Source organism: Mustelus asterias, chromosome 8 (assembly GCF_964213995.1).
Source record: "Mustelus asterias chromosome 8, sMusAst1.hap1.1, whole genome shotgun sequence".
Classification (NCBI taxonomy): Eukaryota; Metazoa; Chordata; class Chondrichthyes; order Carcharhiniformes; family Triakidae; genus Mustelus; species Mustelus asterias.
In genome coordinates this window covers 77,486,846-77,512,562 of record NC_135808.1, presented here as the reverse complement: position 1 = coordinate 77,512,562, position 25,717 = coordinate 77,486,846, and the positions used below count along the sequence as shown (strand labels likewise).

Sequence of the window (25,717 nt, the reverse complement as noted above, 5' to 3'; positions counted from 1 at the left end):
AGAGCCGTTGGAAGCTCTGAACTCGCTCTTCAGAGGCTGGAGCGCCCGATTCAGACTTTTATTTAGCAGGTCCCTAAAAGCGCGGTTCTGGATCGGCAAACGCGGTGGTAAAGGGGGAAATACTGATAAAGTTGGGCAGGCAGTTCATTAATTCAATTTAAATGCACGCAAATGCATTTAAATCATCCCGTTGCGCCCGATTTGGGTGCGGAACAGATTCCCGCCATTCACGGGTCTCGGTAAAGTGGCGATCTGCACGGACGCGGGTACAGATCGCGATAAAGGCCTCACACCCGACTGTACCGCGATTTCACGCCCGAAAACGGGCGCAAATTGCTGGTAAAATCAGGCCCATGGTTAATTTTGGGAGAATTCTGCCCAGTGTGCCATGTGTCTTGTTTTGAACGTGGTCCTGACACAGCAGAATGTTCTGAGGAGCAACGACTGATTCATTATTGAGCAATGAAACTGAGTCAGGGAGAGAGGTGGCTTTAAGATTAGAGTCGAGAAATGAATCATCAGTAGGTACACTCACAGTGCTGTAAGGGAGTTCCAGGATTTTGACCTAGTGCCAGTGAAGGAACAGTGATATAGCTCCAAGTATCTTCAGTATCGGAGGAGTTACAAACGGTGCTGAACACTGTGCAATCATCAGCGAACATCCCCAACTCTGACCTTATGACAAAGGGAAGGTCATTAATGAAGCAGCTGAAGATGGTTGGGCCGAGGACACTACCCTGAGGGACTCCCACAGTGAGTTGGAAATTCCTTCACATCTCCTAATGTTTGGAATGGATTTAGTATTGAAGTCACCAAACTCTGATAAATGAAGAAGATTTGGATCTTACCTAAATAACATATAGCTCTTTTCTTTTTTCCACAGGGATCGTTATTCCACATTCCTTCATCTTTGTCTCTCTTTATATATATTTCTACACAATCTTCTGACCCAGAGGTTGGTTCACCTTTAGCCCAGTTTTCTGCCTCTTGAGTCAGTGGTTCCTTGGTTCCAATCCAGGTCCAAACACTGTGAATCTTTCTTATTCCAATCCAGTAATAAGTTGGATTCTTTGGGAGTATCACATTCAGATAGTTATTTTCTTCCCTGTTCTGAATTGCAACCAGGTCAGTGGAGGATGTTTGGCAATAGTTTCTGGCATCTGGCCACATCATATCATTTGTTGAAAAGCTATAGTTCCAGCTGTAGACTCCTTCCCAAACTGCTAGTTCTGTGAAGACAATACACTTCGTTGAAATGCCTGAACTAGATGTAATATAAACAAGTCACAATATATATGATCCCACAAGATTGTTGCCTGCTCAAGTAGAACTTTAAGAATTTGCCTCCAAATCTCGACAGCCATTGGCACTAGCTATGTTGTATGTATGGATGAGTGGATGGGTGAGTGTGTCGGTGAGTGAGTGGGTTGGTAGTTCAGTTGGAGGGTGGGGATTGTTGAGGTTAGGTGTGGGGTGGAGGAGGCCTGGGTTGCGCTGTCAATCCTTGAGTTACAGCAAAGATTGGTGACACAGTGGTTAGCACTGCTGCCCCACAGCACCAGGGACCCGGGTTCGATTCCCAGCTTGGGTCACTGTCTGTGCAGAGTCTACAAGTTCTCCCTGCGTCTGCATGGGTTTTCTCCGGGTGCTCCGGTTTCCTCCCACAGTCTGAAAGATGAGCTGGTTAGGTGCATTGGCCATGCTAAATTCTCCCTCAGTGTACCCGAACAGGTGCTGGAGTGTGACGGCTAGGGGATTTTCACAGTAACTTCATCACAGTGTTAATAAAAGCCTACTTGCGACACTAATCAATAAACTTTAAAACTCTAGATTAAACTGTGTAAGAATTGTAGGGTAAGTATTTGGGTGAGTGGCCCAAAGTCTCCAACAGTGATCAGGTGGTTCTAGTCAGCACAAACAGACCCATCCAAGCAAGTACAGTGCCTGTGCAATGCATCAACTCTTCCAGTGGATCCCCAGGCACATCAGCATCTTAAATTCAATGCACTGCTGCTCCCAGTACCTGAAGATCTGGCCCAGAATTTCCTTAACTGAAACTGCAATCTGAAAACTGTCATACAAACTCATTTATCTTGGCCTAGTATTACCTACAGTAAGTTACTATTACCCACTGTTCCTTTAAACTTATATTTTTATTTTTAATCCAATTAAAAGGTTAATTATTTTGTATGGAAAATCATTATCGTACAAAATATCGCATGCAGGAAAAAGCCAATGAGGTGAAATTTGAGTCTTTAGACATACTAATTGCCTCCTGTTGAGTTTGAGATTCCTCATATTCCATTTGCTGTTAATCTCCTGTTGTTACCCTAATGAAATGCAGCCCTCACTCCAACTGGACAAACAAACAAAAGCAGATAGCTCTCTCCTCTCAAGGTGACAAAGGAATATCACAAAGAGAGAAGACTCCACTGGACCAACAAGAAACTCAGTTATAGATTCCTGTCTCATTAATAGTTTTCCCAGAAACTCAAAAACTGGTACCCCTCCAATTAAAATTACTAGATAGTAAATCACAGACACCTTAAGAAGGCAAACCAGTCCCCCAACCACCAAAGCAACTCAATACAGATGTTCCCCCCTCCCCACAGCAACCCCCCCCCCCCCCCGCCCCCCCATAACTGACCATTCAGAGAAGCTTATAAAATATTGATACACAAATCTCTATCTTTCTCACCCTGCTCTCGGTCAGCTAATACCAACATAGGCGCACAAATTGCTTTTTAGGAGAGACTGGGTGTGGGTCAGGGGGTCCATGCGATTTGTGCATGAGAGCTGGCAAATGTTCTCTTTGTAATTTTATTACATTTATCATTAATTTGACTTAAAATTGAAACGATGAATATGTTTCTTGACCTCCCCTCTGACCATTGCAGCTGCTTGTAGACTTACTTTAATCTTTCTTCTCACCTGGTTCTCCCCAATAGTTCAGCAGTGGCAGGAAAGAGTGTTAAAACAAATTAAATGGTGTTCCTGACATAACTTCATTGCAAGCCTACTTGTGACACTAAAATATAACTGTAAAAGATTCACAAATACATGCCATTACTAAGATCACTGCTAGGCTTTAACATGAAGAATAAAAACTTACCATAGATGGCAACTAAAAGCCAAAAGTGAGGCTGACTGTGTTTCTGCCTTTCGTGGGTTTCCGTACAGGACGCCTATTGAAGGAAATCGTCAATATGTTGTTATTTCAAGGAAATAAAACCAGAATGCAACATTTAAAAACCATCCCCCCTGCATGTATTTTGAAATAGAACTTTATTTTATAAATGTTAGTACTTGTAGCTCCTGGAGAAACGTTTTCACACATATCACGGGTTTGTTTCAAAAACTGGAAACATTCAACCCAATTTTGACAGGTTTTCTTGTTGGAAAATCAGAAAGAAAATGACAGCAGCAGGGAAAAAGCAATTAGCTCAGCGGTTAGTCTTGCTGATGTTGGTGGATTGACTGCTTTGGCTGATGCATTAATTTACTAATTTAAATGGTCCAACACTTGTATTGAAATGGTGGAGTGAGAAACTATACAAGAGTATTAAGCTTTTGACTGCTGATAATGCTGACTGTAACCAAAATGGACAAAACTAGGGGATACAATAATAATGTAGCAGCAGAAAACTCATGCCATTTGATCCAATACTTTTCCTGCTGTTAAATGTCAGTATTGTCTTATACTAGTTCTGGTTCATACAGCGACTGTAGAAAGTAGTTGGCGTATCCTCTCACTTTTAATCATTTTATTCAAGTAAAACGCACTCACATGACGAACTCCAGCATACTGTACATAGTATAATGTACTTTGTGGCTCCGCTGGTTGCCCACTTGCCTCTTAATTCAAGTCCCATTCCAGGGCTTGAGCACAAAAAAACCAACACTCCAGTAATACGGAGGGAGTGCTGCATTGTCAGAGGTGCTATCTTTCAGATGAGACGTTAAACTGAGGTGTCATCTGCCTTTGTGAAATGGTTATAGGAGATCCCGAGGCCCTATTTTGAAGAAGGGCAGGGACAATATCGCCGGTATCCTGGCCAATATTTATCCCTCGATCAACATCCCAAAATCAGATCATTTAGCCATTATCGCATGATTGTTCGTAGGAGCTTGCTGTGTGGAAATTGGCTGCTGCGTTTCCTATGGTTCAAGGGTGACTACATTTTGAATATATTTAATTGGCTGTAAAATACTTTGAGACACCCAGCAGCATATATAAATGCAAATCTTTCTTTAAGACATCATTGACAATCTCAAATAAAAATTCAATCACATTTACATGATACTGCTTTTCTTTATCATTCTATGTTCACTTATTTTGTATTTCAGTATATATGAAAGCACAGATTTTAAAATGTTTTGTCAAATTACTTTCTGCTGTATGGATCAACAGAAACCATCCCAAACACAAATGTACCCTACCATTTCTGTTGTGCACAGAATCCTCTCTCCACTTTGCCTCGCCAAGTCTTCATACAGATGTTCTACTGGTGAAGAAACTGGTGGGATTGATTTCTGGTGCTGTGACTTTGTGGTTCTGCGACTTTGTGGTTCTGCACAGACTGCCCCTTATAGACTAAGCCTTTCAGTGTTGCTCAGGGTCTTATATCGTCTGACACCAACCCCCCAATGACGTTGGATAAACAACATTGAATAATTGCGTGTTAATGCTTAAACTCCCAAAGCCAACAAAAACACAACAGATATTATCTGCTATCAGCATCTCATTCACATTAAAAGTTATTTCCCAGTGAACCACATATTAATTTCATACTCAGAAGAGGGTACAGGGAAATATTGTAGGAATGACTGAATAGGTCACTCTTAATAAAAGTTACCAAACAAGAAAACAAAGTTAATTTAGGCAGCTCATGTACTTTTAAAATATGTTGTTTTGCGTTTCTTTTTTAATGTGTCAACTTAGTTCAAGTGGCGGTGGCACACTTGCCTCTGGGTCAAAAGATTTAAGTTCCACATTGATTTTAAGTGCATGGTACTCCCATGCACTACTGATGGAACTCTGCATTGTCGGGAGGTGCCTTTCTTTAGGTGTGTTCCAGTTTATTTAGGGGACTTTCTTTTGTTTGTTTATTCTCTCATAGAATGTGAACATCACTGACAAGGCCAACCACCCATTCCTAATTGCTTTTGAACTGAGTTGCAGTGTGTGGTGAACCATAGATGGTTACCACTATGGGTACTGAACCATAGATGGTTATCACTATGGGTACTTGTACATATGTTACTCTTGTTACTGTTGAGGTTAGGGTTGGGGTGTTCCACCTGTTGGTATTGTTCTGTGGTATACTCGGTTGGCTCCACCTTCCTATAGGAGTATAAAGGTCACTGCACTTCCTAGTGACCCTTTAGTCTGGGATTGTATTGTTAAGGAGTATGCTCTATTCTTGTTGCTAATAAAAGCCTTTATTTCCCGGGTACGATCCAGCCTCCCGAGTGAATTAATCGCACATCAATTTTATTAGCAACAATTTTTGTTTTGAAAAAGAAAACATGGCGCTGATGCTAAAACCCGATCGGCTTACCTTAGATCCGCGTGCTGCTGGAGCGTCGAACACTTTCGACCATTGGTTGAAGTGTTTCCAGGATTATATCGACGCCTCAACAGCAGTCCAAAACGATGCCGACAGATTGCGGGTCCTCCACGCAAGGGTAAGCGACACTGTGTATGCAACAATCCGCGATGCCCAAGACTACAAAGAGGCCATCGAATTACTCAAGAAGCTGTACCATAAACCGCCAAACGAGATTCATGCTCGTCACCTACTAGCCACTCGACGGCGGAAGCCCGGCGAAACGACGGGACAGAACCTGCGTGAACTTCAGCAGCTAGCCAGAGCCTGCAATTGCAAGCCAGTGTCGGTACTCAATACACTAACGATTTGATCTGAGATGCGTTCGTGGCGGGAATCGGCTCATCCTATATTTGCCTGCGGCTGCTAGAGCAAGGTAACTTGGACCTAGCTAAGACGGTAGAATTGGCTGATGCGATGGAAACGGCCTCCAGAAGTCTTGAAACTTACCCCACCGACCACGTGGGAACGTCGTGGCAAGCACAGCCACCGACTCAACTCTACCCAGCGGCTCCTAGAAACTGCGCGATCGTGCTTTCAACCTCAGACCTGACGGCTGCGGCAGCTCCAGGAGGCCCACGGTGCTATTTCTGTGGATTGGCGAAACACCCTCGCCAGAGATGTCCGGCCAGGACGGTATTTTGCTCCGCTTGTGGAAAGAAAGGGCACTATGCTAAAGTGTGCCGAGCGAAGCCCCCTTCGAAGCCAAGCAGTGCTGCGTGTGACTCCCCAGGATCCGTCTCCTTGTCTCCAGCTTCGTCGATGTCTTCAACCACGTGCGATTCACGAGCGCCGTCATTCCTGATGACGACGACGCAAGACACGTGCGACCTGCAGGTGCCGCCACTTTCAACGCCATCAACCACGTGCGATCCATGAGCGCAGCCATTTTGGTCGACACCAGCTGCAGACGACCAGCAGGGGTCCTCATCGTCGACCATCTCAGCTGCCTGCAGTTGCACTCGGGATCCAACAGTGGCGTCAATCATCCTGGACCAGGCCAAGCCTCACACACTCGACAAGTCCATGATGGACATAGAGGTAAACGGACGCCTGATACATTGTCTGTTTGACAGCGGGAGCACAGAGAGTTTCATTCATCCGGATACCGTGAAACGGTGCGCTCTTCGAGTACAAACTGTCAGGCAGACAATCTCTATGGTGTCGAGGTCCCGATCTGTTACCGTTCTTGGGAGCTGCGTGGTAACTCTAACGGTGCGGGGCACAGTTTATGAGAACTTCAGGCTCCTCGTGTTACCGCACCTTTGCGCTCCAGTACTCCTGGGACTAGACTTTATGGTCCACCTGAGGAGTGTGACCCTGCAGTACGATGGGCCACTCCCTCCACTTTCAGTGGGAGAACAGCAGCCTCCAAATTGTCCAGCGCGCTCCACGTGCAGTCTCTCGACACTCAATATTACCCCGCCTTCTTTATTTGAAAATCTCGTGCCAGGCTGCAAGCCCATTGCAACTAAGAGCAAGCGTTACAGCGTTGAGGATCGGATCTTTATTCGATCTGAGGTTCAGCGGCTCCTCAGGGAAGGGATCATTCAACCTAGCACTAGCCTATGGAGAGCGCAAGTCGTGGTGGTTAAGACTGGAGACAAGCCCCGGATGGTCATAGACTATAGTCAGACCATTAATAGATACACGCAGCTGGACGCGTACCCTCTCCCGCGCATATCTGACGTGGTCAACCAGATTGCGCAGTACCGGGTGTTCTCCACCATCGACTTGAAGCCAGCCTACCACCAACTCCCCATTTGCCCAGAGGACCGAAAATATACAGCCTTTGAGGCGGATGGCCGTCTCTACCACTTCTTAAGGGTCCCTTTTGGCGTCACTAATGGGGTCTCGGTCTTCCAGCGTGAGATGGACCGAATGGTGGACCAAAACGGGCTATGGGCTACCTTCCCGTACCTGGACAACGTCACTATCTGCGGCCATGACCAGCAGGACCACGACACCAACCTCCTGAAGTTTTTACGCACTGTGTCTCGCCTGAATCTGACCTATAACAGGGAGAAGTGTGTATTCAGCAAGCGCCGCCTAGCAATTCTCGGATACATGGTGGAAAACGGGGTCCTTGGCCCTGATCCAGACCGTATGCGTCCCCTCCTTGAACTTTCCCTACCCACTAGCGTCAAAGCACTGAGAAGATGTTTAGGCTTCTTCTCGTATTACGCACAGTGGGTTCCCAATTATGCGGACAAAGCCCGTCCGCTCAAAAAATCTACCTCTTTTCCCCTGGCAGCAGAGGCTCACTTAGCCTTTGAAGGGATAAAAGCTGACATCGCAAAAGCCACGATGCACGCTGTCGATGAGTCCATCCCCTTCCAGGTGGAGAGTGCTGCATCTGATTTCGCCCTGGCCGCCACACTTAACCAGGCGGGCAGGCCCGTCGCCTTTTTCTCTCGCACCCTCCAAGACCCTGAAATTCGGCACTCCTCTGTGGAAAAAGAGGCTCAGGCCATTGTGGAGGCCGTCCGGCATTGGCGCCATTATTTGGCTGGAAAACGATTTACCCTGCTCACGGACCAGCGGTCCGTGGCATTCATGTTCAACAACACGTTAAGGAGTAAAATTAAGAATGATAAAATCTTGAGGTGGAGAATCGAACTCTCCACCTACATCCATGATATCATGTACCGTCCGGGGAAGCTCAATGAGCCCTCAGATGCCCTGTCGCGTGGAACATGTGCCAGTGTGCAGGAGGACCGGTTACAGGCCCTCCACAATGATCTCTGCCATCCGGGGATCACTCGGCTCTTCTATTTTGTAAAGGCCCGGAATCTGCCCTACTCCATAGAAGATGTCAGGTCGATAACTCGAAGCTGCCAGGTATGTGCTGAATGCAAGACGCACTTCTACCGACCTGACAGGGCACACCTCATTAAGGCCACTCGCCCTTTTGAACGACTGAGTGTTGATTTCAAGGGCCCCCTTCCTTCGACAGATCGGAATGTGTACTTCCTCAACGTGGTTGACGAGTACTCCCGATTCCCTTTTGCCATTCCCTGTTCTGACATGTCCGCTGCCACGGTCATCAAAGCCCTGCGGAGTCTTTTTACCCTGTTCGGCTACCCCAGTTATATCCACAGTGATAGGGGTTCGTCGTTTATGAGCGACGACTTGAGGCAATACCTGCTCTCTAAAGGATTTGCCTCAAGTATGACTACGAGTTACAACCCCAGGGGTAACGGGCAGGTCGAAAGAGAAAACGCTACGTCTGGAAGGCTGTCTTACTGGCGTTAAGGTCTAGGGGTCTTCCAGTCTCCCGTTGGCAAGAGGTACTTTCTGATGCGCTCCATTCAATCCGGTCCCTCCTGTGTACGGCAACCAATGCTACCCCACATGAGCGGATGTTTACCTTCCCTAGGAAGTCTTCCTCTGGGACCTCACTGCGGTCTTGGTTGACGTACTCAGGACCGGTCCTCCTGCGGCGGCATGTTAGGACCCGCAAGTCCGACTCTTTGGTTGAACAGGTCCATCTCCTCCACGCCAACCCTCAATATGCCTATGTAGCATATCCTGACGGGCGAGAGGACACGGTCTCTATTCGAGATCTGGCGCCTGCAGGGGACCTGGAAACCCCCGTCGCTCCCGCACCTCTGGTTAGGGTTCCTTTGCCCATTCTCTCCCCTCCTGACATGGCGCGGGCAGTATCGGGACCTCCACTTAATCCTCTTACTCCCGTGTACAGCTTGCCTGAGTCCAGGAGATTGTCGCCACCTCGAGGCTTGCCTGAGTCCAGGAGATTGTCGCCACCTCGTGGTCCACCCGTCCGCGAGGAACTGGAGGAGTCACTGGACACCACCTTGGAGAGAGGGACACCACGGTCACCAGAACCGGCGCTACCGCCAGTGTTGAGGAGGTCGCAGAGACGGTGGAGCCCTCCGATACGACTGAACTTGTGAATATATGGACAGTTCGTACTGTTTTTTTTGCCTCACCGGCCTTTGTTTTTAAAGGAGGGGTGAATGTGGTGAACCATAGATGGTTACCACTATGGGTACTGAACCATAGATGGTTACCACTATGGGTACTTGTACATATGTTACTCTTGTTACTGTTGGGGTTAGGGTTGGGGTGTTCCAGCTGTTGGCATTGTTCTGTGGTACACTCCGGTTGGCTCCGACTTCCTATAGGAGTATAAAGGTCACTGCACTTCCTAGTGACCCTTTAGTCTGGGATTGTATTGTTAAGCAGTATGCTCTATTCTTGTTGCTAATAAAAGCCTTTATTTCCCGGGTACGATCCAGCCTCCCGAGTGAATTAATCGCGCATCACAGTGTGTCTGGAGTTACATGTAGATCAGCCCAGGTAGCACATTTCCTGGAGATTAGATAGGTTTTTCCAACCATCAGTGGTCATTCAATGGTCACTATTACTGAAACTAACTTTTAGTTCCAGGTTTTCATTTTTATTTATTGAATTTAAATTCCACCAGCTGCCATGGTGAGATTTGAACCCATATCTCCAGAACATTAGTCTGAGCCTTTGGGTGACTAGACCAGTGATCTTACCACTATGCCATTGTCTCTCCTGGTCAGGATGTCAGTATATTAATCAGACGAAAGCATTGGGTATTCCGGAAGAGTGAAATCAAATGAGCCGAAAGGCCTTCTTCATATAATGTGATCTTTGTGAGGATGTTACATTTATTAAAGGAATTTGAAGTTGAAGAGACGACATTGTAGAACAGCACCAATCAAAGCACCAATATGTGACACCCTGGAGTCAGCCTTTCTTCCAACTTTCCTGATGTTCTGATCCCTGTTGCCCCAAGGAGGCAAGAGGGGAATAGAACACAAACCAATGTCTGTTTGCTGCCATAGGCCATCTAGTGGCTGATTTAAGATCAGCATTAGAACAAAGAACAAAGAACAAAGAACAATACAGCACAGGAACAGGCCCTTCGGCCCTCCAAGCCCGCGCCGCTCCCCGGTCCAGGATTGAATCCTGAATCCAGGATCCCCGCCCAATTTTCCAGCCTATCTACATACCAATATCCTATCCTACGATGCTTTGTTCATTACAACCTATTAACTCACCCCCACTCCCCCATTCCAGACCATGTGATCTCCAGGGAGAGGCGAAAACCCAGAGTGAAAAACCCCAGGGCCAATATGGGGAAAAAAAAATCTGGGAAATTCCTCTCCGACCCCCTGAGGCGATCGAAACGAGTCCAGGAGATCACAATGGCCCTGATCGGAAAATGCTTCCCAACCCGTCATTTCCACTTCCACGAACACCATATGAATTCCCTGCCCCCGAGACAGGTTCCCAACTATCCGTAGCCTCACTCTGTACTGGCACCAGCAAGATGATCATAGAATGAAGCCTTGAAACGAGAAACCAGGAACAATTAGCCCGCGCCGCTCCCTGGTCCAAACTAGACCACTCTTTTGTATCCCTCCATTCCCACTCCGTTCATATAGCTGTCTAGATAAGTCTTAAACGTTCCCAGTGTGTCCGCCTCCACCACCTTGCCCGGCAACACATTCCAGGCCCCCACGACCCTCTGTGTGAAATATGTCCTTCTGATATCTGTGTTAAACCTCCCCCGCTTCACCTTGAACCTATGACCCCTCGTGAACGTCACCACCGACCCGGGGAAAAGCTTCCCACCGTTCACCCTATCTATGCCTTTCATAATTTTATACACCTCTATTAAGTCTCCCCTCATCCTCCGTCTTTCCAAGGAGAACAACCCCAGTTTCCCCAATCTCTCCTCATAACCAAGCCCCTCCATACCAGGCAACATCCTGGTAAACCTCCTCTGTACTCTCTCCAAAGCCTCCACGTCCTTCTGGTAGTGTGGCGACCAGAACTGGACGCAGTATTCCAAATGTGGCCGAACTAACGTTCTATACATCTGCAACATCAGACCCCAACTTTTATACTCTATGCCCCGTCCTATAAAGGCAAGCATGCCATATGCCTTCTTCACCACCTTCTCCACCTGTGATGTCACCTTCAAAGATCTGTGGACTTGCACACCCAGGTCCCTCTGCGTCTCTACACCCTTTATGGTTCTTCCATTTATCGTGTAGCTCCTCCCTACATTATTCCCACCAAAATGCATCACTTCGCATTTATCAGGATTGAACTCCATCTGCCATTTCCTTGCCCAAATTTCCAGCCTATCTATATCCTTCTGTAGCCTCTGACAATGTTCCTCACTATCTGCAAGTCCTGCCAGTTTTGTGTCGTCCGCAAACTTACTGATCACCCCAGTTACTCCTTCTTCCAGATCATTTATATAAATCACAAACAGCAGAGGTCCCAATACAGAGCCCTGCGGTACACCACTAGTCACAGGCCTCCAGACGGGAAAAGACCCTTCCACTACCACCCTCTGTCTTCTATGACCAAGCCAGTTCTCCACCCATCTAGCCACCTCCCCCTTTATCCCATGGGATCCAACCTTTTACACTAGCCTACCATGAGGGACTTTGTCAAACGCTTTACTAAAGTCCATATAGACAACATCCACGGCCCTTCCTTCGTCAACCATTTTGGTCACTTCTTCAAAAAACACCACCAGGTTAGTGAGGCATGACCTCCCTCTCACAAAACCATGTTGACTATCGTTAATGAGTTTATTCCTTTCTAAATGCGCATACATCCTATCTTTAAGAATCTTCTCCAACAACTTCCCCACCACGGACGTCAAGCTCACCGGCCTATAATTACCCGGGTTATCCTTCCTACCCTTCTTAAATAACGGGACCACATTGGCTATCCTCCAATCCTCTGGGACCTCACCTGTGTCCAGTGACGAGACAAAGATTTGCGTCAGAGGCCCAACGATTTCACCTCTCGTCTCCCTGAGCAGCCTTGGATAGATTCCATCAGGCCCTGGGGATTTGTCAGTCTTTATATTCTCTAACAAACCTAACACTTCCTCCTTTGTAATGGAGATTTTCTCCAACGGTTCAACACTCCCCTCCGAGACACTCCCAGTCAACACATCCCTCTCCTTAGTGAATACCGACGCAAAGTATTCATTTAGGATCTCCCCTACCTCTTTGGGCTCCAAGCATAAGTCCCCACTTTTGTCCCTGAGAGGTCCGATTTTTTCCCTAACAACCCTTTTGTTCCTAACGTATGAATAAAATGCCTTGGGATTCTCCTTAATCCTGTCTGCCAAGAACATTTCGTGACCCCTTTTTGCTCTTCTAATTCCCCGTTTGAGTATTTTCCTACTTTCATTATACTCCTCCAGAGCTCCCTCCGTTTTTAGCTGCTTGGACCTAACATACGCATCTCTTTTCCTTTTGACCAGTCCCTCAATTTCCCTGGTTATCCACGGTTCTCTAATCCTACCCTTCCTATCCTTCTTTTTTACAGGCACATGCTTGTCCTGTAGCCCTAACAACCGTTCCTTAAAAGACTGCCACATACCAGATGTGGATTTACCCTCAAACAGCCTCTCCCAATCAAGAGCTGCCAATTTCTGCCTGATCCCAATAAAGTTAGCCTTCCCCCAATCCAACACCTTACCTTTGGGACACCACTCATCCTTTTCCATCACTATCCTAAAGCTAACAGAATTGTGGTCACTATTTGCCACATGTTCCCCTACCAAAAATTTGAAGACCTGACCGGGCTCATTCCCCAGTACCAGGTCCAGTATAGCCCCCTCTCTAGTTGGGCTGTCCACATATTGTTCCAACGAACCCTCCTGTACACATTTTACAAATTCCTCCCCATCCAGAGTCCCTGCCCTCAGCGATTTCCAGTCTATACCAGGGAAATTGAAGTCTCCCACTACAACAACCCTATATTTCCTGCACCTATCCAGTATCTCCTGACATATCCATTCTTCCACTTCCCTTGGGCTGTTGGGGGGCCTGTAGTACACCCCCAACATAGTGACTGCGCCTTTCCTGTTTCTAAGCTCCACCCAGAGTGACTCGCTACACGACTCCTCCGAATTGTCCTCCCTCTGCACCGCTGTAATATGCTCTCCAACCAATACCGCTACTCCCCCACCTCTTTTGGCCCCTCCTCTGTCTCGCCTAAAACACTTGTACCCTGGAATATTCAGCTGCCAGTCCTGTCCCTCTTTCAACCAAGTCTCTGTCACCGCAACCACATCCAAATTCCTCGAACGCATTAAGGCCCCAAGTTCGTCTGTTTTACCTGCTACGCTCCTTGCATTGAAGTATAAGCACTCCAGACCCCCAGGCTCAGTGAGGTCGTCCTCCCCCAGAGTGCTCTTCTTCTTTGCCAGCCTTGTCCCAGCCCCAAGCTCGTCCCCAGCCACCACACTTATAGACCTAATAGTTTGATCCCCACCCCCCTGCCATACTAGTTTAAACCCCCCCGAACTGCATTAGCAAAGCTCCCAGCCAGGATATTTGTGCCCTTCCAACTTAGTTGTGAGGTGGTGGTGACCATTAGTGGTGACCTTTGAGGTGGGGGATGGGACTGCACGGTTCAAAGATTGTAAGGTGAGAAATAAGATGGGGAAGGGAACGACATCTTCAAAGAGACATTGTAGCATATAAGATTTTATGGTTAATTGGTTTTGAAACAAAAAGTCAACTTTTATTTCATAATATTTTACTCACTAAAGGAACAAAAGCCTTATTAAACTTTTGAACTGCATTAGAAAGGATATGGTTTGGCTCCAACATTAGTCTGAGTACAATTTTGGAGCCTTTAATTAGCTGTTGAAAAATGCCACGACAAAAGCTTTATTGACTGTTAATGTTTCCTGCGTATTTTCAAATGGAATTATATTTTCACTTTCTGGGTGAGAGAATATGATTAATTGGCAAAAGAAAGACATCTGAATTTTTCTCGCACTTACTTCACCCTTTTCATAGATTTTCACTCATATTCCTGGGTCACGCTAACCTTGTGCTTTGTATCACTATTTTGGTCTTTGCGTGATGAACAGATGGAGATCTTTCACGCGATCTATCTGACTGAAAAGGGAGCTTTTCATTGCCAAAGTCTGCACTCATCTGGACCAATGTCAAAGTTCAAACAATCACACCAAGTTACACGAAAGGAGCAAAGTGTGCTGATGGATACTCAATCCTCAACCAAGCAGTCATTGCAAAAGCCAATCTACCACATCTATTATTAGATGTGATTCCACTTGCTGAACAATCCGAGAGTGTCAATATCTACAATAACAACCAATTTAGAATAATCAGTCAAGCCCAGAACATGGCTCATTTACACTGGTTAGAAGCGACATGCCCATTCATACACAGGGACATGTTTCCTGCAAACAAAAGCAATATCTTCAAGCCTTGTCCACCTTTTGAATTACCTGGAAGCCTGCGGAGCCTATAGTTCCCCATTGGTTTCTCCATGGCAATGCATAGATCATGATGTGGAGATGCCGGCGTTGGACTGGGGTGAACACAGTAAGAAGTCTCACAACACCAGGTTAAAGTCCACCAGGTTTATTTGGTAGCAAATGCCATATGCATAGATCAATCAGAGTTGACTTGCTAATCAATCAGCACCCTTTTCCCCTGTAGTAAAAATTGTTGTGATTGTTTGAAATTTGTCATTCATGCATTTGAGTGCAAGATGATAAGCCAATGTATCCAGCATCTCAGTGTGCATGTCCATCCACACTCACCTGTACGCTACCCACATCTCAGTGTGCATGCCCATCAACACTCATGTGTGCCACCCAAACAAAGTCCTCATCTATGACCTTTGCAGTAAAACCCCTGTGAATTTGCCTTCTGTTGAGGTGGCAAGCACACTGTCCTTTACTCTTGACTTGGTTGCAGGTTGATGTGTACACTGAGGATTCACTACCTGCTAGTCCTTACTTTATACTTGCCTCTAAGGTATGTACAGTGCCAGTATCTGAGCTGCTGGCTATGAATGTCAGGTCTTAGCAGGTTGTATTGTTGCTTGCTCTCCTCCCCTGAGGTGTGCCAAGGCTAGGTAGGCAGTAAGTAGTTTTTGAGAGTCTGAATGCAGGAAATGAAAGAGAAGAAGGCTGCGGTGAGGGAACGGAGTTGATGTGGGAAGCCACAGGTCCATGGTCACACCATCAGCAGCTTGCTAACATTGCAGATCCCGGGGTGGTAAAGTTCAGTGAATGCATCTTCACAAGACACCTCCTACCCCATTGCACTATCAACCTCTCAGCATCCCATCACATCCCATTACTCCGGGTGCTCCGGTTTCCTCCCACAGTCCAAAGATGTGCGGGTTAGGTTGATTGGCCAGGTTAAAAATTGCCCCTTAGAGTCCTGGGATGCGTAGGTTAGAGGGATTAGCGGGTAAATATGTGGGGGTAGGGCCTGGGTGGGATTGTGGTCGGTGCAGACTCGATGGGCTGAATGGCCTCCTTCTGCACTGTGGGGTTTCTATGATTCCTCACCCCAAAACCCAGTTATTCTGCATCACTCTAACTCGCCTATCAATGCTGCCAGCCTCAAACTCCTCTGTTGCTATCTCCACATGCCTCTAACTATTCACATATGGCAGGTACCTCACACAAGCACAGCACTTCACAGACACTAACATTCTGCCCTCTCTTGCAGGATAAGATGGCACTTGACTTCTTGTGGCACAACGTCTTGATAGTCACATGAGCAGCCTGGGAATGGAGGGATACAAACGATTGGTCCAGTTGGACCAAGGAGCGGCACAGGCTTGGAGGGCCGAAGGGCCTGTTTCCTGTGCTGTACTGTTCTTTGTTCTTTGTAACCAATAGGTCCTCTGGTCCAAACGTCCGAAATTCACTTCACCATTTCTCTTTTATAGGATGGAGGTGTCATTAGCAAGGCCTGCACATGCTGTCCATGTCTAATTGCCCTGGAACTGATTGACATGCCTCAAGATTTCAGAGGGCAGTTAGAGTCAACCACATTGCTGTATCGGGAGTCACACATAGGCCAGACCAGGTAAGGATGGCAGATTTCCTTCCCTAATAGGCATTAATGAACCAGATGGGTTTTGATGACAACCAACAATGGTCACCATTACTGCGAGAAGCTTTTCGATTCCAGGTTATTAATTGAATTTAAATTCCACCTGCTGCCATGAAGGGATTTGAACCTCTGTTACTAGAACATTAGCCTGGGCCTCTGGATTACTAATCCAGTAACGTTACCACTACGCCACTGTCTTGCCGCAAAAGTATTTACATGGCTTGAACCAGAACGGAAAGTTTATACTGATGAAGAAAGTTTAAACTGCCCGAGGCTCTTTTCTCTAGAAAAGGGAAGGGTGGTCTGATAGAGATCTTTAAGATTATGAAAGAGTTTGATAATGTAGGTGACAAGAGGATGTTTTCACTTCTGTTGAGACCAAAGCTAGGGTACCTAAATATTAGATAGTCACCAATAAATAGGAAGTTCAGCAGAAACCTCTTTATTCAGAGGGTGTCTATTATGTGGCATGTGCCACCTCAGGGTATAGTTGACTAGCATTAGGGCATTTATGGGAAGCTAGGTAAACAACATGACAGGAAAATTAGGGAATGGAAGGTTATGCTAATAAACTTGGATGGATGGGGGCTTGTATGGAGCTTAAATATTGTCAATGACCAGTTGTACCAGATGACCTGTTCTGTGCTGTACGTAAATTATTAAAGGAAGTGTGATTGTTGTGCAGTTTTAGCTGTCCTTTTTGTTGTCGCTGAGTTGCTGACTTTGGCTGGGGTGGTACTACTGATTAACCATGGCAGTTCCAGGCTATGGAAGAGATAAAGGCAACTAGGAGCCCTACTCCTGATCAAGTGATCTCTGCTGATGATGTGTGTATGTCAGATGGGGGGGTAGGGTGAAGCTCTAGCTGTAAGACCTCGCAGTGTTGAAGAGTTTGCCCTTGAGTAAACAGGAAGAATGATTATTTGGGTGAGCTGCTCGATGGTGACCCGTGTTCATGAAACCATTTGGCAGTAACTGATAAGGGGTGAAGTTGAAAGAAAAATATCAACTATAAAATTTCACACATGGAATGTAATTATTAAAGTGAGAGAAATGAAGGATGGAGTTCAGGCAATCTGGTTGACTAATCTCATCATTAGGGGAAGTGTATAAATTGGCTAAGATTCACTCCTGTGCCTCTGGCAGCAGCGTTCCCTTCATTATCCTTGTGACTCACTGGGGATGGAATGGAAAATTTTCTCTAATAATTATTAGTGAACAGAATCATGACGGTTGCGGAATAATTTTCTATATTCGCTATTTAGGTGTTGCTAAGGGACCAGGTTTATGATTTCACCAGAAATGGCAGTCGAATGAAAATTTACAGCTGTGTTGATAATAGTTTTAACGTTTAGGAGTCCAAGGACATCACTTTCCCCTCAGGTCTCCGGGTACTTTATATATTTGCACGATAAGCTGTTAGATTGGTTTGCAGCTTGACTGACTAAACTGACTTCGACGTACAAATTAAACTTGTCAATTCAGAGAAGAAACAGTCCTGAAAACTGGGAGACATAAAAACAGGAAATTATAGGGAAAGGAAATTTAAAAGGGAAAAGAGAAGAAGCACCTAAGCAGATGAAATGAACTGTTAAGGGAAACAGTCAGATCGGTGACAGAAGGTAGTTATTATAAATGGACAGAGTTGCGTAATCTCAGACAATTTTTTCCAGAATTCATGTGAGCGAGAGCACAGAAAAACATTGTTTCAATGCATCTGTCTGATGGAGTTGCACTTACATCAACTCAGGAAAAATAGCCATAAGCTCATCAGGTAGAATACAAAATAAGTCTGATCATGATGTAGCAGCACAGTGCTACACACTTCATGTTAGACTATAAAGTAAGGTATTTTCTGCTGAATTCAGACAGCTCTTCAAATAAATAAATGTAGGAACATGAATGAGGCTGTATGGGGCAGCAGTAACACAGGCTATACACAGCAACATCCATTGTAGCAGAAAAACTGTAATTACACTGTTAAGGAGTACAGACATGAACAGTATTGTAGCAAATTAACAGATAGAGAGTGAGATGCATCCTTCTACATCATACTGCAACATTGGGCTGACGTTGGGACCAGATGAACATAGAACATAGAAACCCTACAGTGCAGAAGGAGGCCATTCGGCCCATCGAGTCTGCACCGACCACAATCCCACCCAGGCCCTACCCCCACATATTTACCCTCTAATCCCTCTAACTACACATCTCAGGGACAATTTTTTTTTTTTAACCTGGCCAATCAACCTAACCCGCACATCTTTGGACTGTGGGAGGAAACCGGAGCACCCGGAGGAAACCCACGCAGACACGAGGAGAATGTGCAAACTCCACACAGACAGTGACCCGAGCCGGGAATCGAACCCAGGACCCTGGAGCTGTGAAGCAGCAGTGCTAACCATTGTGCATTCAACAGCTGGCGGCTCACAATCTAACAGCAGCCAGTCAATTAACTCTGGAAGGGGGCTCTCCACTAACACGGCAGTGGCAGGAAGAAAGGCTGTGAAGGTGGCATTAGTTGATGCTGCCATGTTGAAAGGGCTGTCAGTGGTGCATTCACAGTCTACTAGAAGCTGAATGGAAGGCTACAGCTGCAGTGGCTGTTGGAAGACGCCAGGTGGATCCACAGAACCTCCCTGCAGGTTCTCTTCCAGACTGTCAGGGCAAGGCGGGTGGTCATCTTCCTGTCCCGCTTGACTGAGCCGGGATGATGATCACAGAGGAAATTCGCAGGCATGGGCTCATCCCAAGAATGTGGATCCAGTGCCACAAATGCATCAATCATTCCATTCAGTCTATCAAGGTGAGTACTCATTATCTTTTTCCCTTTTGGGACTGACATGTGGCAACTTGAATGGGTGGGCTTAGAAATGCAGTTGGTGGCAAGATGATAGAGTCATAGAGACCCTACAGTGCAGAAGGAGGCCATTCAGCCCATCAGGTCTGCACCGACTTTTCAACAGAGCATCTCACCCAGGCCCTTGCCCTGTAACCTCACATAATTACCCCACGAATCCCTCTAACCTACACATCTTGGGACACTCAGGGGCAATTTAGCATGGCCAATTCACCTTAACTGCACACCTTTGGACTGTGGTTGGAAACTGGAGCACCCAGAGGAAACTCCACATACCGAGTCATCCAAGGCTGGGAATCGAACCCGGGTTCCTGGCGCTGTGAGGCATCAGTGATAACCACTGTGCCACCATGCTGCCCCGTGGTTAGGCAGTAGCATGTGCTGCCAGAGGCCTGGCTGCATCTCAGTGAGAAGTGTTCATTTATCACTGCCGATCTCCACAACATCCCTCAAGAACGTCATGTAGTGGCCATTGCGGTGCCGCCATCATGGACAGCTGTGCTGCACCAGCATAGGTATTGGGCTTGTCTTTGTGGGGAAACTAACATCGTCCTTTTTTGTGCTTGGAGAAGACAGCACATAACACCAAGGAAGGGCCAAAATGGCAGATCTACAAATCCTGACGCCCCCCCTACAACCCACACACATCACTGTCCCCCTTATCCACCCCCTCACAACCCACACACATAACTGTCCCCCTTATCCACCCCCCCACTACCCACACACATCACTGTCCCCCTTATCAACCCCCCCCCCCACCACCCACACACATCACTGTCCCCCTTATCCACCCCCCCACTACCCACACACATCACTGTCCCCCTCACCCACCCCCTCACTATCCACACGCATCACTGTCCCCCTTATCCATCCCATCACTACCCACACATATCACTGTCCCCCTTACTCACCCCCCCCACTACCCACACACATCACTGTCTCCCTTATCCACCCCACCACTACCCACACACATCACTGTCCCCCTTATCCACCCCCCCCCACTACCCACACACATCACTGTCCCCCTTATTCACCTCCACTACCCACACACATCACTGTCCCCCTTATCCACCCCCCCCACAACCCAGACTGATCGCCACCTCTGCCTCCCCCCCCACCGATCACCCGCAGAGTGGCAGCGGACCCCCCTGCCCCCCCACCAGAGGTCCATCTGCCCCCCCCACCAGAGATCCATCTGCCCCTCCCCCCCACCAGAGATCCATCTGCCCCCCCACCAGAGATCCATCTGCCCCCCCCCAAGATACATCTTACCCGCCTCCCTCCTCCCCACCCCCCAGACAACGATCTGGCCTCACTCCCCTCCCCCCCCCCCCCAGAGAATGGTCTGGCCTCACCCGTTCCCCCCCCTCCCACCCCCAGACAACGATCTGGCCTCACTCTCCTCTCCCCCCTCCAACCAGAGAATGATCTGGAGCTGGAGCACCCGATTCAGACTTTTATTTAGCAGGTCCGTTATGGCACGGTTCCGGGTTGGCAAACACGGTGGTAAGGGGGGAAATGCTGATAAAGTTGGGCAGGCAGTTCACTAATTCAATTTAAATGCATACAAATGCATTTAAATCGTCATTGCGCCCGTTTTGGACGCGAATCGAATCGCCGCCATTCCCGGGTTTCGGTAAAGTGGCAATCTGCGTGGACGCGGGTGCGGATCGCGTTAATGGCCTCTCACCCGACTTTACCACGTTTTCGCGCCCAAGATCGGACGCGAGGCAATGGTAAAATAGGGCCCTAAGAGGCAATTTAGCACGGCTGACCCGCACATCTTTGGACTGCGGGAGGAAACTGGAGCACCCAGAGGAAACCTACACAGACACAGGGAGAACGTGCAAACTCTGCACAGACAGTGATCCAAGCCAGGAATCAAACCCAGTTCCCTGGCGCGGTGAGGCAGCAGTGCTAACCACTGTGTCACCGTGCCACCCCACACTTGCTATCCCCATCAAGACATCAAGAAAACAGGAAACAGGACTTACCTTTGTTCAAGGTGATGAAAATGTACTTCCTATTATGGGAGTTGTGTCTTATTTATCCTGAAAGTGGTGAAAATGTATTTCCTACAGATTTATTGTTCATGAAACCTTCTCTTCACTTAACCTAAAGAAAGGGATCAGTGATATTTCATCTGTAATGCTGCTTTTGGAAATATCCTTTTCAGTCAACTCTTTGTTTTTGGTTTTGTGCTGTAGTTTTTCTATATTTCTATGGCCAAAAATGTAGGGATATGTTCGGCACAACTTGTGGGGCTGAAGGGCCTGTTTTGTGCTGTTGTTTTTCTATGTTTCTATGTTTCTAACTCAGTTTAACAAATATGTTTGCTTTTTGAGAGCCTTTAAAGTTTTATAGTTACTAAAATTAAAACACTAGAGCACAGATAAGAGAGGGATCATGAAATGACCCGATCAAGAGTCCTGAAGAAGGATGGTTGTAAATGTGTGGATGCAGTGTTAATATTTATTATTGGTTTATTTAATTATTCCCTTTGGCTGAATGAAGGACAGAAACTGTGCAACAAATGTTGAAAGAGATGTACAGGAGATGGAATCAAACACAAAAGGTGAGGAAATATGAGAAAAACCATAATATAACACAGATACCAAGGCATTAACTAGAGAAAATATATGTGGAATATAGAGGGGGAGACAGATAAAATGGAAACTAGGACAACATTCATCCCAAGATGGAAGAGACAAAGGCCGGAATTTAACCGCCTCGCCCGCCCCAGAATCGGGGTGGGCGAGGCTCGCAGAACGGCATTCTCCGTTGGTCTTGGGTAGGATCTTACGAGCCTCGGGCGAGCGAGGTGGTAAAATTCCAGCAAAAGGGACACATAAAATACACCCTAGATATGACTGTAACACTATATTCTGCACTCTCTCGTTTCCTTCTCTATGAATGGTATGTTTTATCTATATAGCGCACAAGAAACAATGCTTTGCACTGTATATTAATACATGTGACAACAATAAATCAAATCAAACCAAAAAATATAATAAGCATTAATTTATCTCTCTGAGCAGAGTCCCTGCAGATTAATTAGTTATTTTAAAAATTGAGTCAGGTCTTACTTTAATCTATTTCTTTTATAAGAATATACTGAAGCCTCAATTGCTAAATTCCATTAAATGTGAACTGCAAACCCACTATTACTTGAATGGCTGAGACAAGGGCAAAGCTATAATAAGATCTTACATACATAATTCAACTGAGCTGGTGCCGCAGATCAGCTGAGTGCATCACCATCATCGATAATCCCTGGTATCTTCTTCATGGTGGGCAGGGTGGAAGTGAGGTGTCATTTTTGGTGTTGATTTACAGACACATTATGAGTTCTATCTTAGCCTTGCGTGCTCTCACAGTAATGTTATGAGTTGTCAGCTGGTAGAGATTGTGGCAGATTGTTGGCTCCAGCAGCTGGCTCCTCTTTCTGCTTATCTTATCGTTCTGTATCAGTGACTGCCTGTTGATCAGAAGGCCCTGACATTGGGCGTGATCTTACCGGCCGTTCACGCCACGCTCCCACTGCAGCGAGGTCAGGGAATTTGGCGGCCAACCAAATCTCCATTCACTGCAGCAGAATGGGAAAATCCCGCCAGTGTGAACAGTGATAAGATTCCAGCCATCATCTTTAATAATGGGTCACCATTTTGGTCATGATTGAGTGCCTGATTCCCAAGAGGCTTTGAGATTGTCTTTTGAAATGTTTCCATCAGCCCTCATGTGAATGAGCTCCCTGGTATCGCTCTGAGTAGAGCACCGGTTTTGGCTGTTGGGGGAGATGGTCAGTGTCGTGTTAATATCACTGGACTAGTAATCTAGAAGCTCAGGCTCATACTCTGAAGATAAGGCAACTGGTGGAATTTGAATTCAATTTGTAAATCTGAAATATAAAGCTAGTCTTACAGATGGTGACCTTGACAACTATCATCAACTGTTATTAAAAACCCAAGTAGTTCTCTCTTGTTCTTTAGAGAAGAAAATCTGCCATCTTTGCCCAATATGGCCTACATGTGACTCCAGACCAATGGCAATGTGGGTGACTCCTAACTGCCCTCTGAAATGGCCTAGCAAGTGCCATGGATCTGCCTAGTAAGAGCAGGAATGATTTGGATATGATCTGCACAGCAATGTGTAAAGACCTGCATAGTGACAGCAGTAGCCAGCATTCAAAGGGTTGATGAAATGTGATCTTTCCCAGTAACGAGATTGGTAGGCACCCAGACAGAATCAGCCGTAAATAGACCTATCATCGGGGAACAGCTTACCTAGATGACAGAGATCAGTGGGGGTATACAGATGCTAATTTTGAGAATTACAGAATGTGAAAGATGCAGACAGCCCAAATACACGGGGGCGGTGGTGGTGGAGAATCAAAGAGGAACCACGGTATGACTGCTAGCACTTATAGAAGCAGGCAGGCCAGTTTAATATCTCACAGCCAAGAGGAATTGTAACTGCTAAGAGCTGGAGAGACCAGTTTAACACCTAAGACATCTTAGAGCCAGAGTTGTACAGGATATTCAAACTCTGGATAGTTTTGAAACACCAACCTCTCAATTAACAGCCAAACATGCTGATCAATTTCACCACAGAGACTGATTGGAGTGTTGTGTTAAACTTTCCAGTTAACAATGGGTAAAATATTATTTTTTTAATTCTTTCATGGGATGTGGGCATCGCTGGCTGGGCCAGCATTTGTTACCCATCCCTATTTGCCCTGTGAACTGAGTGGTTTGCTAGAACATTTCAGAGGGCAGCTAAGAGTCAACCATGTTGCTGTGGCTCTGGAGTCACATGTGGGCCACACCAGTTAAGGTCAGCAAATTTCCTTCCCTAAAGGCCATCAGCGAACCAGTTGGGTTTTTGACAATGGTTTCATGGTCATCATGAGGTTTTCGTTTATTCCAGATTTTTTATTGAATTCAAATTTTACCATCTACCATGATGGGATTTAAAGCCAGGTCCCCAGAGCATTATCCTGGGTCTCTGGATTACTAATGATATGGAACAGTTAGAAAGGCCTTGCCTTTCCCTGTAGGGATCGAAAAAAGCAAATGACAGCAAAACCACTTTATGAACAGCATTACATTTTATTGGAAAGGACAAATGAATAACATGTCAATCAAGGAATTAATACATTAATTAACAACAGATAAATAAATTATCGAATCCTTATGTACAATGAGGAAAACATCTTGCAAACATTTTTTAAAACACTCATACTTCCCAGTAATCACTGTAAGAAATGATACATTAAGGTTTTCCAATCTGTGATTTCTTTCTTTAAGTAAATATTGTGCTTATTTTGGTGAGGGAGATCACTGCTGAGGAATGGAATTTTTTTTCAATTTTCATGTGGAACAATTTTGTATTGTTTTACTAAAATTATTCACACTAATAGGCTCCCCAACAGGCTTATTTCTCCATGCAGATATGTCATCAATTTATCAATTTAAATCTTGTCAAATGACTCTCCCACCACAATGATAGGGGGGGCCACTAAGTGACCAGCTGCAGTGTGCTTTTTCTGCAAATTATTTGTTCCTGAATTTTCACACAAGTTGATATCCTAATTATCTTTTCACAATGAGAGGGAGTAACCCCTGTCAGCTCACCAAAAAAAATGCGATGGACAACTCAGGAATTATAAATGTCCAAACACATTGAGCCATATAAATAACAGTGAGCCACAATTGTAATAAATATGGTTTGTCTGATGAGATAACTGTACAAATCTATCATTCACTCTTTGGGTAATATCTCAGCCATAGGGAAGAATTAAATAAACCAATAATAAATATCAACTGTGCACCCACACATTTAACCAACATATACCGATACAGCGAGTAAAGAAATATTACAGAACAATGTAATACATTCAATGCTCATTGTGCAGTTTCACTCTGATTCACAAAAGAATCGTTTGTACTATCATACCAAATGGAGTTTGATTTTTAATCTGTTTGTAGTCAGGGAATTGACCACCTCACCATTCAGTTTGTTGTTCTATAAATTACCATCTACATATTTAGTAAATGAAATCTTGAGTTCAACTAGTGTTCTAACAAATTAAACTGGAATCACGCGTGTTCGTTTTTAGGTCTGTTGAAGTTAGATTTCACAAAACCTGCAGTGGGTTTAGGCATGAATGAGTCGTGGCATTGGGAAGCGTGGGCGCCAATTTGTTCACAACTTCCTAAGAAAATCACTGGACAGAGGCTTTGAAGGAGGGAAAAGTAAGTGAGGACATAATCCTGGGCCCGATACAGAGGCTAAGGAGCAGGCCAAGATGTAGGCTGCTTTCC

At 45.9% G+C, this 25,717-nt stretch overlaps 1 protein-coding gene across 1 annotated transcript in view; it reads right to left on the bottom strand.

The window, feature by feature from the left end:
- The window catches only part of LOC144497752 (P-selectin-like), a 72,321-nt gene that overhangs the window by 31,246 nt on the left and 15,358 nt on the right, over positions 1 to 25,717 (bottom strand). Inside the window, exons 17-18 of the mRNA XM_078219191.1 lie at positions 3,113 to 3,185; positions 849 to 1,229 (exon numbers count right to left, since the gene is read on the bottom strand). Coding sequence (XP_078075317.1) covers positions 849 to 1,229; positions 3,113 to 3,185 — 454 coding nt within the window. The remainder of the gene's footprint in view (positions 1 to 848; positions 1,230 to 3,112; positions 3,186 to 25,717) is intronic.